Source organism: Ciconia boyciana, chromosome 23, assembly GCF_034638445.1.
Source record: "Ciconia boyciana chromosome 23, ASM3463844v1, whole genome shotgun sequence".
Classification (NCBI taxonomy): Eukaryota; Metazoa; Chordata; class Aves; order Ciconiiformes; family Ciconiidae; genus Ciconia; species Ciconia boyciana.
The window spans coordinates 5,341,721-5,358,405 of NC_132956.1; the positions used below are offsets into that span (position 1 = coordinate 5,341,721).

Genomic DNA, 16,685 nt, shown 5'->3' on the forward strand with positions numbered 1-16,685 from the left:
TTTAGCACGGTGTGAGTTCCTCCCTTGCGTCGTACGGGATCCTGTCTGTGATGGCTGGGGCCGGGGGGCCAAGGCCGGGTGACTTGATGATTGACTCTCTCTGCTGACACTGGGCTTGTGTCCGTATTTGTCCCAAGTGAATTCTTTCAATATAAAACCAGCTTAGAGTCTGACCATGAGTAGCGGACACAGGAAAAAATATTTTTATTTTTTGTTTAGTATAGGGAAGTGCTTACTCAACACAACAGTGTTCTGCACTTGCCCGGACCTGGGACCCTTCCCCAGTAGTACTGGTTTGTGTTTGTTTGCTATTTAAAAGTGATTTTTTTCCTCTTCAGCTGCCATCTAGTTGGTGGTGGAAGGGCGTTTATGGGAGCAGGAGCATCGTGGCTCTCCATAGTGGAGATTTTCCAACTTCTGTTGTGTATCAGTGCCATTCACTCGGAAGAATGACTGACCAAAGCTGTCGTCTTCACACTAACAAAAGCCTCGATAACAGAAGTTCCCAGGCCTTGGTAAAACCGGGCGGTTCGTGTTGATCCAAGTCAGGTAGCTGATACCCACGACAGGTACGCTCCCCTCTGAGCTGTGCAGCAGCTCATTTGAGTAAGTACAAAGAAAAATAAATGGGGTGTTCTGTCAACTCTGTGGTAGCTGCCTCCCTGCTTGTTTTCACCTTCTGCTTGCCTTGGTACAAAACTGAGAGGAGAGGGGAAAGAGCCTGAACAGGACCTGTCATTTATTGTGTTCTGGGAGGGAAAAAAAAAAAATCCACCAAACCAAGATACGCAATTCCTGAATGAGCTCAGTTACAATATATCCTGGTTAGCAAAAAAAACCCCCCTAAAATTGGTGAGAATTGAATTGGGGCAAAAAATAAACTACACCTACAAAATCAAGTTACTGAACTCAAGGTTTCCTATTGGATTTGAATCGGTCACTTGAATTAATTCATCTGTCTAAGCCAAGTCATGCCCTAGATATTTAGAACTCCTTAATTGTGCGCTGATTACCTGCGTGTGCACACGTAGTTGAGCAAGAGTTGTGTTCATAAAATGACAAGTGAGTTACACGTTTGCTTATGTACCAGGAGTTTTTGCTGTTAACACCTCTTGCTCACAGATGTATTTATAGAACCGAGCCAGTTGTTGGTGCATTTCCTGACCCTGCTGTTGCTATAGCCAGGGCTTATTTACATGTATATACATAAGCAAGGTTAAAAAATGGCTATAGCACCTCGTCCCTAGTTTCTGTTCCATAAAACAGCAGACCTTACCGTGGCTATCTGAAGGACGTAAGGGCCAACGTTAATATGTATCGCAGCGGTTGCCTGTAAGCAGGTAACACGAGTCTTTCCTAAAACCCTGACGGTGCTTTTTCAGCAGTTCCTATTTGTCAGGTAACTTTGGCTCTAATCCTGCTGCGCAGATGTGCTCGGAGCGGGGACACCTTTGCGGATTAGGCTACAGGCAGGGTTGAAGGCTGGTGGGGTAGAGCACGGTGTAAGCAGCTGGGCTGGCTCGTTAAGGCGCAGCTTAGTCACTTCCTTTGGAAAGTATGGAGGATGCACCTACCTCCTGTGTGGGAGCCCCACCTGAGCCTCCTGAAGTCGGGGCAGAATGTCGAGGTGTTCTCTGCTTACCAGGAACGGACCTTCTCACAGGCTGGGTTTGCCGGTCTGGCGTGGTACCAGCAGGCACAGCAGCGAACGTGGGCGTTGCGCTGTCCAGGAAGACCCGAGAAGGGGGTTAGAGATGAAACCAGACCCAGCAAAGCCTGGGGCATGAAGAGTTCTCAGGGTGGTCCCATCTCGTGGCTGCTCCTGAACCTCCTCGCTGCAGCCGCCTGGACGAAGGTGGAGACCCTCAGCCTGCTTTCACCACGTCCCTGATGTGCTGGGAAACCAGGCTTGGGAGAAAATCACCATCGCTTGCTCTTCTGTGGATGTAACACCCTGGTGTCCTTCGTCACGAGCCTGGAGCTGTCCTCCATCGGCTGGAAAGAAGAATGTCCTTGCTTGTCTGACGAGGCGTTGTGGCTTGTCCCTCAGATTCCCCGGCTCGACAAGTCCTTACTCATCCGCTTGTTCAGAGCGGGGATTTCATGAGGCCCCCTTCGAGCCCCAGGAGGACATTTCTCTGCTGGTGGTCCGGTGGAAACAGGAGAGCAAGAGCTGCAGGTGACGGTGGGGCTCCCGGCGGTGTGCCTGCTGCGGGGCTGGGTGCTCAGCTCCTGTAGCAGAGTCCAGAGGCACCTGTACAAGACCGAGGCGTGTCGGGAAGCCTGATGCCTCACCTCCGCCAATGTGGAGGCGGAGGGAGGAGGGCCCAAAGACATGTCCCTTCACGCTCGCAACAGCTGAAAGCAGAGAAGCAAACTCGCTAGAGCCTTTTTTTACCAGCGCAGGAGGCCTCGCTGTCCCGCTCTCGCCCCAGAAGCCCTCCCGTACTGCAGTACTCTGGGGGGGTTGCAGTCCCGCACCCGCCGGGCGATGAACATCGCAAGGAGAAGAGGCTTTTACAGACAGGAGGTGAACAAAACCCTCTGGGAGCTGCCCAGGAGATACACGTCCCTCCACCCCGTGGGGTCTGGAGCCTACGGCTCGGTGTGGTGAGTGGGGTCCTGCCTGCACCGCGGGCAGCAGCGAGGGGCGAGTTGGGGGTGTTTAAAGTTTCACGCCGGGGGGGAAACGAGGAGGTGCCTGCCGGCACCCCTCCATTAGGAAAGGCCCATTTGCATGTGTGATGAAGGTGGTTTGTCTCCTGCTCCGGTGCGGGCAGCGGGTCGGAGACTTGGTCGCTTGAAGAGAGAGAGATGTTTCCTCCTGTGGTCGCCCTGGGTGGGCGGAGAGGGGAAAGTTTCCCACCCGAGCTCGCCTCGGCGGGCATCCCTAGGCAGCGGCTGGAGGACCAGGTAGGCAGGGCTGCCAGGTGCAGCGAGGCAGCTTGGGGTGTCACCTCGATGTTGGGGGTGAGGCGGCTTTTGAGCTGCCTTGGTGTTGAGCTTGCATTAAGGGAGGATTTCTGGCTGGCAGCAAAGGGGGGGAGAAATACCTGGGTGTCTGAAAGCAGTTTGTAAAGGATAAGAAAGCTGGGTGCTGGAACAAAGCACCGACTCTCCGGGGAGAGGGGTGGCTGCAGCGTGTCCCGGCTGCTTAGTCCGAGGCAGCTGATGCTGGGCTGCCTGGGGGAAAGGAGCTGGACAACACGACCCCCACCTTGAGACGGCTTCCAGCTTGAAATCATAAAATAGATAGAAATGATTGTAAACCAGGATCAGTAACAGAGTGGGACTTCCTTCCCGGATGATGATAATCCTCAGCCTACGAGAGAGCAGCACGAGCTGCTGTTAATTAATCAGTTGGGCAAAGGTGCCTGTAGCGAGAGCAAGCAGAAGTCAGATCTTGTTTGGTTTACATTGGCGAACCAGAGGAGACGGGCGACTTTTTGAAAGGTTGACCATGAAGCAGCCCATTGATAGGATCTGAACGGAGCCCTTGTTTCATAACACGCTGAGCTAAAAAAAAAAAAAAAAAAAGGTGTGTCCTCTTTTGTAGGTGTTGGGCAAAGTCTATCTGCCGGCTGTCGGCACGGATCCAGGAGCCCTGGCTCCCAGGTTCTGTCCTTGTCCCCTGGCTGCCGATTTACAAAGAGGCACCCAGTGTTTCCTTTCCCCACTTCGCTGGCCAGGTGCATTTAAGCTTCTGAGACGCTTAAATGAGTCCTGCAAAATTAGGCAAGACTAAACTTTATTTTTTTTAATATATATTTCTACAGTGGTTTCTGGTTTTTATCATAAAGGAAAGCAGGAAGACTAAAAGAAAATAAAGACAGGACAAAGAAGGGAAGAGGGAAATCCTTGCAAAGTTTCCTTGCCCACCAGAAAAAACCAAACAACAATAAGACAAATCTTTTACTGGTCCCTGTGAAAGTCTCGGCTGCTCTCGGAGGGAGGGATGGGTGTTAAAGCAGCCCCGGGCCCGGGGGTGGTGGTATCCCATGGACAGTGCTCAGCAGGGAGGGTTTGGTGCCCATTCCGGTACAAAGCAGAGGTGGAAGCCTGTGGAGTTAGGATTTGCTGTCCTCTGCTGGGAATTGCTGGGAAGCTTTCCTATCGCAGTGTTACTCGGAGCTGCTGGCTTTCACACCTCCTTGAGCAGCTGAGAAACTAACTCAGGAAAAACAGCAAAGATGTCTTTCTTCCCTCATTAATTCTGCCAAAATCTGTAGTGATTTGGCTTCCAGCTGAATATAATTGTGGAAGAAGAGTCTTCTGACCCCTCCGATTCTGGTCTTGCCAATCTGAGCCAGCCGAGGCAGGGACACAGCTCAGCCTGCCTGGTGTTATCCCAAACTTCAGCTGTTCATGAAAACTGTGCTGGAAAGAACATGGTGGGCTCTCCCAGCTGTGTCAGCCGAATTAACTCTTAGCTGTGCCTCATGGTGAGGGTGAAAGTAATGCTGTTTGTGCTGGGCAGGCTGAAGTTCCATCACCCCAACTCTCCTGCGTTGAGTGGTGGGGTTAGATGCTCTGTAGGCCAGCAGCTGGGAAGGCAGGTAAGAACACACACCCTCGGATTAGGAAATCTGCCTTGAATTCTGCAGAAGCTGCTTGGCTACGTGGTCCGAGTTCCTTCATCTTACTTCCCTGGCTCCTCAGAAAACTTTACCCTCTGCCGACACCTGCTGAAGTCCTGAAACTGAGACAACTCTTCACTGTCCTCCTAAGATGCCCTGTGGCATCTTCGGCGCTGAAGCTGCCTCGTGTAGCTGTTCCTGTGCTTCCTTTGCTTTTCCCAGCTGAATGCGTTGACAAAATCGCCGTTGTACCAAAGCTCCCAAAGGATGTTTTTTGCTCTCATCATGCACAACTTAGAGCAACTGGAAGGGACCTTCGTGGCCAAGAGTGGGGAGATTGCCCGATGGTACTGGGGAGGGTGATGAGAGCTGTTGATAGCCCAGACTGCCGGAGGACGCACCACAACTGATCGCTTGTGGCGGACGCTCGGAGAAAGCTGTGCAAGAAACTTCCAAGACTTGCAGCAAGGAACTGATAACCCTCCTCAGCATTGAACCGAAGGGAAAGCCACGCGGAGCAGGATATTCCCACCTCTCCTAATGCGATCAGCCCTAAACCCAGCAAAATGCACCATTTGATTGCGTTATTACAGAAGGCATTTCCCTGTTTATTTATGAAGTCTTGCCTCTGAGTGATGGCCCTGGAGGTCACGGTAACGTTGCTTTACAGCTTTATGGTACCTGCCCCTCCCTGTCTCAGGTCCTCCGAGAGCCTCGAGGAAGGAGCAGTGGCTGGAGCCTGGCAGTCGGGGACCTTGGCGGGGTGAATCACGCGTCCCTTTGGAGAAGGAAGCAGGGGAAGTGTGTCTGTGTGAGGCTGGAGGATGCAGGAAAAGTGCTAATGCCAGCGTTCACGTGGGCTCAGTTACCCTGTGCAGCTAGCAGCCGTGGGACTGAACGTGCTGATTTATAGCCCTTCTGCTTCCCCAGGAGATAAGGATTTACAAAGTAGAACTGCTCTGGAAACCCACAGCGTGATTTGGCAGGGGAAACTCTTTCTTCATCTGTTTGCCTCTTGGAGGGGTCAAGGAAGGGCTGAGGCACCAATGTGTAATGGGGTGCACCGAGACCCCCCCTGGAAAACACCACCGAGAATCCCGAATTACAGCTATCTCTGCCTGAGGACCTCCCTCCCCACTTCTTATCTGGCAAAACCTGGGGCCTGATCAAAGAGCCTCCAGAAGCAGAGAAAGTGTGGCGGGATCGCCCTATCCAGCCGCAAACGATAAATGTTACCAGAGGGAATAACACGTCACGTCTTCAGCGACGGCTGTTGTACCATGTTTTCATTAGCTTTATAGAAGACTCTCATTTTCAGCCAGACCTGCTTTTACACAGAAGCATACGTATAGCATCAAAGATTGTAAATGCAGGAGAATTCATTGAGCAGCCTGTATTTTCAGTGCGTGGCATCCGCTGTCTTTGCTCCAGAACACAGCGAAGGCGGCTGACGTACCTTAAAAGACAACAACCTCCAAGCAGATGGCAAAGCAGAAATTGCTTTATTCCCCCATCTCCATGCGTTAGGGAAGGAGAAGGCAGAGTTAGAACTAATCCTGACCTTTAGCCATTTGTGTTTCCCTCTTCTCATGGCTCTGTTAGCTCCAGCTTGTTTCTGCAGGTTAAGGGGGATAAAGACGAGCCGCTAATACTTTGCTCGGTATCCCACCTAGTCCTCCAAAGAGCACGGGCTGTGGTCTGCTGCCCAAAGTCATACAGGGTAACATCTGTGTGTGCAGAGCTCCACTGGGTTTCTCAAGGGGCCTTTCTTTGCTGCTGTTCTGCGAGCTCCAGAATTAGCTCTTGTCTAGGAGAAGACCTTTGGTATTGGCAGTATGTTTTAACAAATTTTTCAATGTCAGAACTGGGTTTTATTTGTCTGCCGCAGTTCAGCCATAGACAAGAAGACAGGGGAGAAAGTGGCTATCAAGAAGCTCTGCCGCCCGTTCCAGTCGGAGATCTTTGCCAAGAGAGCGTACAGAGAGCTCATGCTGTTGAAGCACATGCAACACGAGAACGTAAGTACTAATTTCTCTCCATTCCTGATGAAAGAAGGGGGTTTTCTTGCCACCTGGGAGCAAGTCCTTCCTGGTGGCATCACCTCTATTTTAATTGAGAGGTCCTGACATTTGACACATGCAGGCAGTCTTGGCGTTTAACTGCTACCTGTCTGCTGTGCCCAGTTGGCACCAGGCTGAAGCAGATGTGTAATGGGTGCTCCCGTGTATTAGTAAGAGGAAAAGCAGCTGCGCAGCATAGCGAGGAGTCCTCGGATTCCTCACATGGAGTTCTCTGTGCTCATCCGTGTACGTGTGCCGTTGGAGAGCTGCTACCTGAGTCCCACGTGCACAGCAAATGCTTTCCAGGTTTAAAGGTGGACTTCTCTTCTCCATCAGGTCATTGGGCTGCTTGATGTCTTCACCTCCGCTGCCTCCTACCAGGGATTCCAGAACTTGTAAGTCTGGAGTTTGCGTTCCCTCTGTCTAGACTCGGCCATTGCCCAGGACACCTGGGACTTAGCATTAGGGTAATGGATGAGGTTGAGGTGCAGCCCAACAGACTGAGTTGAAAAGGGGCCAGACTAAAGCCAGACATCCCCAAGTAACAAGGAGAATCAAAAGCACAAGTCAGTTCCCGTGGCTAAAACACCCAGAATACATAAACAGTTCCCATGCCATGCTCACAGTGTATATGGACCAACGTATGTAATGAAAAGGCATTACATTCCATGGCGTCACATGTAGCATGACTTGCTAACGCACTGCCTGTGTGACTGCTGAGCTAAGAGGCTGCACTCAGAATGGGAAAAGTATTCTTCATCAGGCCCTGGGGAATTAAACTGGGAATTTTAAAGATCTGGCTTTCTTTTCGTCTTGATTCTGACTGTTGTGGGGTTTTTTTTGTTGGGTTTTTTTTAATTTGTTTTTGGCATTTCTGTCAGTGTTGATGGTCAGGTTGAACGAGTCGTTTTCCCTTCCCCACCCTTAGGCACGAACAGCGTAACAGCGTACACCTGGGTTTGGGTTTTCGGCTGATGGCTGGGTATTTAGCAGCCTGCAGGAAAAGTGTTTGAAGGTTCTCAGAGCAGTTTCTGCTGGAAGACCGTCAACTAATTAGCAGTCTCAGCAGGCAGGCCAAAGACTGAAGGAAGCTAGATGTTGTCTTCCGAGGCAGGGCTGGAGAACATAACAAAGATAAATTTGGGAGCCAACGCAGCGGTTTTGCAAGACTCTTTAAAGCTGTGCAAGATGTTTCAGCTTCCAGGTGGTGTAAAGCCGTCCAGAATTGAGTATCACTTGAGGTCTAAAGTAAACTAATTCAGGATCGTTAAAGTTTGGAAGATCCTTGTTCTTACTTACAGATATCTGATTTGAGTGGAGGAGAAAGGGCAATTTTCAGAGCAAGTCAAAATCCCAGCATCACTGCAGCCTATGCTAGTTAGCCAGGAACAGCGTCACAATAACTTGTTTTAGTTACAGTAAGTTACAAAGCCATAGGAAAAAACCAAGTGAGAACAAGGCTAGCCTGGTTCCCTATGTTTTTCTTCTAGACTCAGGGCCTTGTCTTACTGCCTTTTAGCTACCTGGTGATGCCATACATGCGGACAGATTTACAAAAGATCATGGGACATGAATTCAGTGATGAAAAGATCCAGTACCTGGTCTACCAAATGCTGAAAGGGCTGAAGGTAGGTGGGTCTGGAGGAGTTCAGTATCTCCCCATGTCTCCTCTACACGTCACCTCTGCGTTGACCATAACAAAACCCCCTTCCAACACTGTATGGGAAGATTTGGGGGTTTATGGCATCCCCTGAGAACAGATACTTGCTGTTGAACTACTCTTGTTCCAGCACACATCAATCCAAATGACTGCTCATTCACATCAATCGGGTATTGAAGCAATCAGCAGTCACAGACCTTGCGATGGTTCTTCTGTGGCAGCGGTTGCGTCACTCTTTGACTTGCCCCAACCCTTAGCAAAACTCTGCGTAGAAAGGAAGAGGCTGGTAGCAAAGGGAGCTTCTGCTGAATTCCTAACAGAGGCTCTTGGGGGAGAAGAGAGAGGGAATTATTTTCTCTTCAGTAGAATAAGGAAGGAATATGCTGCTTTAACTGGCTTTGAGAGAGCGGAAGGCAATCACTGCAAACCCTGAGATGCAGAGACAATGTCTTAATGCTGCCCTCAAATCCTTCACCTGGAGTCAGAGCAGTGGCTTACAGGCATTAATGAGTTCACCTTAATAACACCTTCCCCCAGATCACTGTTATCTTGAGTTTAAATAATGAGGGGAAGAACACGCAGAAGGTTTAACTGGTGTGATAAAAGCCACGTAGTCAGTTTTTGCAACTGATTTCTAATTTTGTGTTTTAATTATGAGATTTTTTTTTCACATAGCTTAACACCCAAACCAATGAAGTTTTCATGTCGTCTACTGACCATGTTCCTACCTGTAATCCTTTGATAGTTTGAAGCTATTAGTTTATTCGCTGTAAGGAACTATTGCTCTATACCTCCTCTTCTGCTCTATGCCTCTTCTTTAGACTGGCAATATAATTGCAAATACTGTCAGAAATTCAGTGTGGAGATTTCTTTTCAAAGTGCTGCCCTGGGGCCGGGGGCCTGCAGCAGGCTGCAGAGTTGTGTTGTCAGCAAGGTCTTGTTTGTAGCTCTTGTTTCTCTGCTGGAGAACAGAAAGTCTTGTCTGCTGGTGATCACGTGGCTTCTCTTTTTCTTGCAGTATATTCATTCAGCCGGCATCATCCACAGGGTAAGTTCATGTGCGCTGTTACTCTGATTTTTGTCTGTCTAGGAGAAACACAGCTTGATCGTAAAGTTAATAAATTCCTAATCATCGTTTCACTAATAGCCTTGTCTGCTCTAAGGTCCCTCTAGCGTCCTCCCTCTTTTCCCTCCCACACCCTGTACGTGTTTAGATTTGCTCATTTGTGCAGCATTTTGAGGAAATGCTGTATTTTTCTGATGAGCTGTGAAGCATTTTATGATGCTTTTTGAACTAAACCTGTTTCAGAAAAAATAAAATAGTAATCTAAAGCTGTACAGTATAGCAGGCATGGTGTCTTTGCTGGATCCATACTGGACTCGGGATGTTATGGGATCCCATCAAAGGCAAGCAGAGGTTTGGCTGAGGCTCACGTTGATGCGTTGCAAATCAAAACATCCTTATTATTCTGCTCTTGTCTGTTGTAGGACCTGAAGCCAGGCAACCTGGCTGTGAACGAAGACTGTCAGCTAAAGGTAGGTGGAAAAGCACCCCTTTGTAGCATGTAGCATATCAGATCGTGGAGGAACTGCTCTGCCAGCAGGAATTCGGCACCGTCATGTTTCCTCTTGCCTTCCGAGACTCAGTTCAAGGCGTTTCATTACTTGGCAGTTGCAGGCAGTGGGAAATACTCACCTGCTGATGTAACTTGCTGAATCAGGGCCCAAGACTTGGAATGAACATCCTGTCCCCGTAATTCCTGCAGCATGGCAGTTTGTAACGACTTCCTAAACAAATTCAATGCTGCTGAGCAATAGTCGCGTTGGGTGAATGATCCCTGAAGGATAACTGGATTCAACCCCAGTTACCCTTTGGTTCTCATCAGCATGATGGTTGTGATTCCAGACAAAGTTATTTTCAGTATTGCTCTGAAGGGTTTGCTTGCAGCTCGCTGGTGCGGCGCTCTAGCATGCGTTCGCTGGAATGTATATTACAGGGAATGGCTTCCTTGCCTGCAAAGGTTGGGTCAAGCTATGCTCATCTCCAGTATTGAGGGGAGAGGCCATCCCCTGTCAGCTGCAAGGTGTTTTTATAGGAAAGGGTGAGTCGTGGTGGCCTGGGAGCATGCCTTTGCCGCCAGGTTATGGAACAACACAATTAAATAAAGCTCATCGAGTTGAAACTTAAGCTTCAAGAAAGGAAATGACCTTCCAGGTAGCACACAGCACTGAGCCTTTCAGTAGGGTCTTCACACAACAATTGGTTTTGCAGCCGGCTTGCAATTTACAGTGGAATTAAGATAAACCTGTTAGTTCTTTGAACCGTCCCATGGGTGGCTGTGGTGTAGTTGTAGCTTTGTTATTATCTGATTGGATCTGCTTCGTTTCCTCTTAGAAGTAGATTCTCACTTGCCCATAGGATTTCTCTTTTCTTTCCTGCCCTTCCTTCTCCCTCTTCCTTTGGTGAACTGCAGATCTTGGATTTTGGCTTGGCCAGACACGCTGATGCTGAAATGACCGGCTACGTGGTTACACGCTGGTACAGAGCCCCAGAAGTCATTCTGAACTGGATGCATTACAACCAGACAGGTGAGCTGCCTTGCTTCAGTGGTGTGACTGTCCGGTGACAAGCCCAGGGATCCCGCTGTCACGCCTGGGTCAAATCTCACGTAATCCTCCAGATGTTTTTCTTCTTTATCATCGGTGTCCCCTGGAGCAGAGTGAGTCCCAGAGCTGTTGCACAACTCCCAAAGCTAGTGCCTGCGGGAAATTATGAAAGCAGAGACTTTAGCAGCATAGAAACAACAGGGGAGGGTGGAAAATGGGAATGAAATTTGAATCAGTGCCTGCTGCAAGCAACAAAGCAAGCAACAGCCCCAGCAATCATTGCTTCCTTTTTACTGTCCTTTTTACTGTCCTTTTTTTTTAAATTTTCTTTTTCTCCTTTTTGTCTTTGAACAGTGGATATCTGGTCTATTGGCTGCATCATGGCAGAAATGCTGACTGGGAAAACGCTGTTTAAAGGAAAAGACTGTATCCTTTCAAGCTGAACCTTTTTCCTGGGAGGGGTAAATAATTCTTGGCATGTGTGAAAGGGCTTTTATGAATGAGGCTACTGAGAGAAATAGGTGTCAGTCTGGTTTACCAGGAGGTAATCGCAGAGACCAGCGGGTCTTTTTGGTGAGGAAAAAAGAGAGAAGATCGGATGGGGCCAAGCCACCCTTAGAAATACACCTCTGTGCTGGCCACGTGCGTTCTACATCAGCAGTCTAACCTCGCGTGGCCACAGCTCCATCCCCAAACCTAGGGGCACATGCCCTGGCGGAGTTGTGCCAGCAGAATTATCCGTTGATGAAAATGGCATCCCGGGAAGAGAGCCTTGGAGCTCTCCTTGCCAGTCTAATGAGTCTCTACTTGTGTGGCTCTGTTGGGTTTGTATCATAACCTACTCGTAGCTCCCACGGGTCCTTGGGCTCTCCTGCACCCAGCCTGCAGGCTGAGCTGTTGGGTGGTGTCCAGGGCTCTCTCCTAGACGGGTGATCTTTAACGCAGCCTGCCAGACCTAGATCAACTGACTCAGATCCTGAAAGTAACAGGGTATCCAGGAGAAGACTTCGTGGAGAAGCTGGAGGACAAAGCGGTAAGGAGGTTCACTGTGGATTCAGGTTGTGGTGGGGAGAGGCTAACTCAGCTGTGTCTTTGAGATGGGAGACGTGCTGCTTCTACAGCAGCAGAGAAGACGAGCGACAGCAGTCTTCCCCCTGGGCAAGGAAGATCTGTTCTCCAGTTTGGCCCTTAAAGCAGGAATATTTCTGTATCTCGACTGATAGAAACAGTTCCTTGCCAACTGGTCACTGAAATGTGACACTTGCTGCTCTCTTCATTTGCCTTTGCTCATCTGAGCCATGAGACTCGAGAGCTGTATTTCCCAGCCCCCTGGCAGTTGTCCACATGCAGTAAATGTCTGTGCTTTCCTTTCTCTTTCAGGCTAAGAGTTACATCAAGTCCCTTCCTAAAATCCCCAAGAAGGATTTGTCTGTGCTTTTCCCCAAAGCCAATCCACAGGGTAAGTAATCCTCCAGCACTTCTCACGAGTTCACAGCTGGAAAGGAGGCAGGCTGACCGCCACAGCTGCAATTTTTCTTTCTCCTCTTTCTCATAACTTCTTGCTACTTTCTCCCTTGCAGGTTGTGCCTCTGCCCTCCCCAGGGCAAATATGTATGAAATAAAAGCAAAAGTGTTCTTTATTGGCATTAGAATGGCAATGTTCTGCTGTTCTCGGCCATTTACTTGATTTTTTTTCATTTATTTAATTTTCAAATTACATGGCCTGTAACATACAACATTTAAGGAAGAGAGAAACTTCTGACTCTCGTATCAACAAGCCAGAAGAGAGCAGGTGCTGGATATAACAGGATGTCTACGTTGTGGGATGCAAATTACAGGATTAGGACATTTGCATGTATCAGCTGCACTTGGTATGACAGTTGGGATGAATTTTGGCTGATATTGGCTTCCTGAGGTTGTTGCTTGTAGCCAAGCAGGTGATATTATGATCAGTAGCATTTAGATAAACAAACCAGCTCTTCTTTTTTCATTATTATTTCCCAGCCCCACATCTAAGGTAACATAGGTTTCGATAAAGTGCTAAGAGAGCCCCTGGAGTCCACTCCAGTAATTTTATTTTTACTTTTTTTTGAGTACAGCTTAGATCATAGCTGTTTGTTGAATACCTGGATCTATCAATACTTAACGGCAGCTGAAATGTGCAATTTTCAGGGTAAAAAACTGATCTCTTACAGGAGCTCTTTTCCCAAGTAGATGAGAGGTGAGAGCAAGCAAAACTCTTCTAAAAGCTGAAAGAAAGAAAGCATTAAGCTGTTAAAACCAAGAGGGAGCGAGGTTGACAGACTCGTCGGTATCTGAGTTTCCTGCCTTCCTGTTTACCAGGGATGTATAGATTTCTATATAGATTACTCATGTTAAGACTACTTTGAGTTGCGGGGGTCAGAGTGAGAGCAAATGATTAAAACTGAAAAATATCTTGAAGTTACTGGCTCGTTGTTTAAGTTCTTGCAGCCCCCTCCATGCAGCAAGGCTTATTTAAGACTAATTTGTTATTTCTGCACAATTTACACCTCCACTTCTGTTAGCAAGAACTCCCTGAGGCTGCTGGTGGGCAGGTTTTTCATCCCCACTGACGGGAGCTCCAAGCTACCTTGGCCAGGTTGAGGAATCTTTCATTTTCAGGTTTGGAGATGTAGTACTGGAAACACTAGGCCCATGACTTGCAGGGTTCATGCACAGGATGCCTCTTCTCCATTGCACCTTGCTTAGCCCTGTCCCTGTCTTCTCCTACAGCAGTGGACCTCCTTGACAAGATGTTGCAGCTGGATGTGGAAAAGCGCCTTACAGCGACGGAGGCGTTGGCTCACCCCTATTTTGAGCAGTTCCGAGACATCGAGGAGGAGACGGAAGCACAACAGTCCTATGATGATTCTCTGGAACATGAAAAGCTTTCGATAGATGAATGGAGAAGTAAGAAGTTTATCTTCTTTGAAGTCCCTGTCTAGCACGGGACTTTCCTGCCTCTCTCTCTTTCCTGTGCACATGCTGAGTAAGGCTGCGATTGCCTGCTGGTGCCTCGATGATCGTGCACATCTCCCTTTCCTTGCTCTTGCTTTTATGCATTCAGCAAAGATCCCTTCATCTCTTCAGGCAGACTCTTTTTTTGTTTTTTGCCTCTCTGCTTTCTGTCTCCTCCTCCCGGCTTGTACCTGCCGTATCCTCTCCACTGAATACCTCTTCTCTGCATGTATAACAGTCAAACTTTCATTTCTGTCCTCTAAAATCACACACGCTAGTGATATTCACGATTATTTTGTTCTGTTTTTCAAGAGCATATTTACAAGGAGATCTTGTCCTTCAGTCCCATTGCACGGAAGGACTCAAAGAAGCGAAGTGGGATGTCATTATAGCGACCAGTGCGGCCGTGGCTGGGATTCACTTCTCCTGGATGACGGATCGGATTTACTCCACGCTGCCTTGCTGGTGGCCATCGTTTGGCCTGTGGGACTTCGCTGTGTGCAAACACAAAGATGACACCATGCTGTGGGCATTGGACCTTGTTCTACTAAAGGGGGAAGCACCCCAAACAGCTTTCAACACAAAAGATAAATATATTCGCATTGAAACTTTTAAGTGGGAGAATTTTACCTGGTGTTTGGGGGGTTTTTTGGTTTTGTTTGGTTTTGTTTTTTTCTTTTCATATTTGTCAACTTGAGAGAGCAGGGGTTTCATTGCTCCCTTCTCATTAGCCTTTCCAAGCACAGGTTTTAGTACTTTAATTATGGATAAGCTAAAGAAAAAGGTAAAATTGTCTGGGAAGTGAGTCCCAAGCAAAATAATCAGAAATAGTGAAATTCAGCGTAACAAGACTTTATCCAATCTAGCTCTGAGTGTGTCCCCTTTCCTGAGTGGTCAAACAGCAGCCAGCACAGTGAGGTTGCTGGGACGGTGTCGGCTCCAGGACACCGTGGGAATCCAGTCGATCATGGGATCGTGTTCAGAGCAGCTCCAAACTCTTGCTATACACACAACTCCCTGCTAGGGTGTTTCCCCCTCCAGACAGCCGCTGCCTCCTTTTTTTTTTTTTTCGCTCTGCTTATTTCATTCCCTGGGTTTTGACCAGTGCTGTCGTCTCCTCACTGCTAGCTGCAAACATATCCCGGGAATTCAAGGCCGCTTTCCCACATTGATAGACGGTGTATCCCAAAGAGCTGGGTTATCAAACAGTCCTGCTGCCCCTTCTTTCTGCTCAGCCTGGTTTCCCCAACCGTTCTCTCTTCGCCACACTTATCTCTCGCTGGGCACGCTCTCCCTGGAGTCGCCCTGCCTGCTCCAGGCTGCCTTTATCTCTCAGCAGGGCTGGTGTTTCCTTACACAGCCCAGCGATGTGACCCCTTATATTCTCATTCCTTCTGCTCTGCGGGATCATTTAAACCAGGGATCCTCTGCTTCAGTTCTCTCTTAAGGGCTGCTCGTTCCTCAGTATGAAGAGACATTTAAACCGATTGTTTGGAAAATAGTCAATTGTCGGTCCTAAGGCTCAGCTCTCAAAGTAACTAACAAAACGTTCATCTATGGGGGGGGGGGGGGGGAGCATAAAAATGTTGCGTGAACAATCTAGCATTACCAGAAAGAGGAACACAGTTCAACTGTGTTGAATTCAACTCAGTGAGCACAGAAGATAATTTTGGATATCTTACTTTCTTGGTATCAGATTAGCTCCTTCAGTCAGCATAATTATAAATTGCATCTAAGATAATCTTATTAAATAGAATATCTCACACAAATCACTACAGGCTAGAAAACATCCTTGTGAATAAGAGCTTCACAGATTGCCTTTACTGCACTTTCAGTGAGGTTTTGCAGTTCTTATTTGTCTATGCAAATTTTAATACATTCACTTATTTAGTGAGTAATTCTTGGTAGCTACAAGAAATTGAGATGCTCAGAGTCCCTGTGCGTGACAGGGGTGGGACTGTCAGTGCTGCTGGCACTCAGCTGGGGAGAGCGCATGGCCCCGGCCAGCTGCACCCAGCCCTGCTCCAGGACACCGTTTCTTTAGTAGACGTAGAGTTTTACATGAGATGAAAAACAACACGATAATCTCTTTTTTTGCTCCTGGATGTGGACAAGAAAAAATGTAGGACGATGTGAGAAAATCCAGACAACTCACCTGGATTTAATTGCTTTGGAAAGGTGTTCAGATAGCATCGTGATAAGAAGAGTATGACCCATAAACAGAGGGAGGTTGTTTTATGAACCCAGACCAACCAGCCAGTCATCTGGATCCTCCCTCCAGGGAAAGCTGGTTCCATCTTTTGGTTCTACAGTATGCTAAGTCATTCAAATTTAAAAGTATGTTTTGATATTTAAAGTAATTTGATGTACTGGAGGTATACTGATTGTCGTCTGAAGCCTGGCATTTTTTGATGCGTATGCGTCAGTGTGTCCCAAGCCACCACTCAAGTACATGGCTGTTTGCTAGAAATGTTATTACCATTAGAACAGAGATGAAAAATAATTACAAGAACAAAATAAGCAAATGGAATCTGAAAGTGACTGCAGTGTTATTACAGCTGTGCCTGCAGGTTCTTACCTTGGTGAGTTTGGGTCTCATATGAGCATCTAAATACTCGTGCTTAGAGTAAACCAAGTGTAACTTATCCCCAGGGTGGGATACTTCAGGATAGCGAATGTGGAAGAGCAGGGCTTTGGGGAGTAAGGGGGCTCCGAGGGAGTTTCAAAGTCTGATACTTTGGTTATGTAAATTCCTGGCGCTCTTTCTAATTCATCTTGATGATCTTGTAGACAATACCTCTC

The 16,685-nt window shown here is 48.0% G+C and overlaps 1 protein-coding gene across 2 annotated transcripts; it reads left to right on the forward strand.

Moving 5' to 3' along the window:
* Nucleotides 1-95: 95 nt before the first annotated feature.
* Nucleotides 96-15,397, forward strand: MAPK13 (mitogen-activated protein kinase 13). Of its 2 annotated transcripts, none has more exons than XM_072844533.1 (13): nt 96-606; nt 1,664-2,610; nt 6,466-6,595; nt 6,974-7,032; nt 8,157-8,265; nt 9,316-9,345; nt 9,786-9,833; nt 10,772-10,886; nt 11,259-11,330; nt 11,858-11,937; nt 12,285-12,363; nt 13,662-13,835; nt 14,196-15,397. In XM_072844533.1, exons 2-13 carry the CDS (start codon nt 2,492-2,494, stop codon nt 14,273-14,275), a joined length of 1,095 nt encoding a protein of 364 aa, XP_072700634.1. In that variant the 5' UTR covers nt 96-606; nt 1,664-2,491; the 3' UTR covers nt 14,276-15,397. The 2 variants fall into 2 exon arrangements, with proteins under 2 accessions (XP_072700634.1, XP_072700633.1); XM_072844532.1 differs by having other exon boundaries at nt 13,659-13,835; nt 14,196-15,390.
* Nucleotides 15,398-16,685: the final 1,288 nt, after the last annotated feature.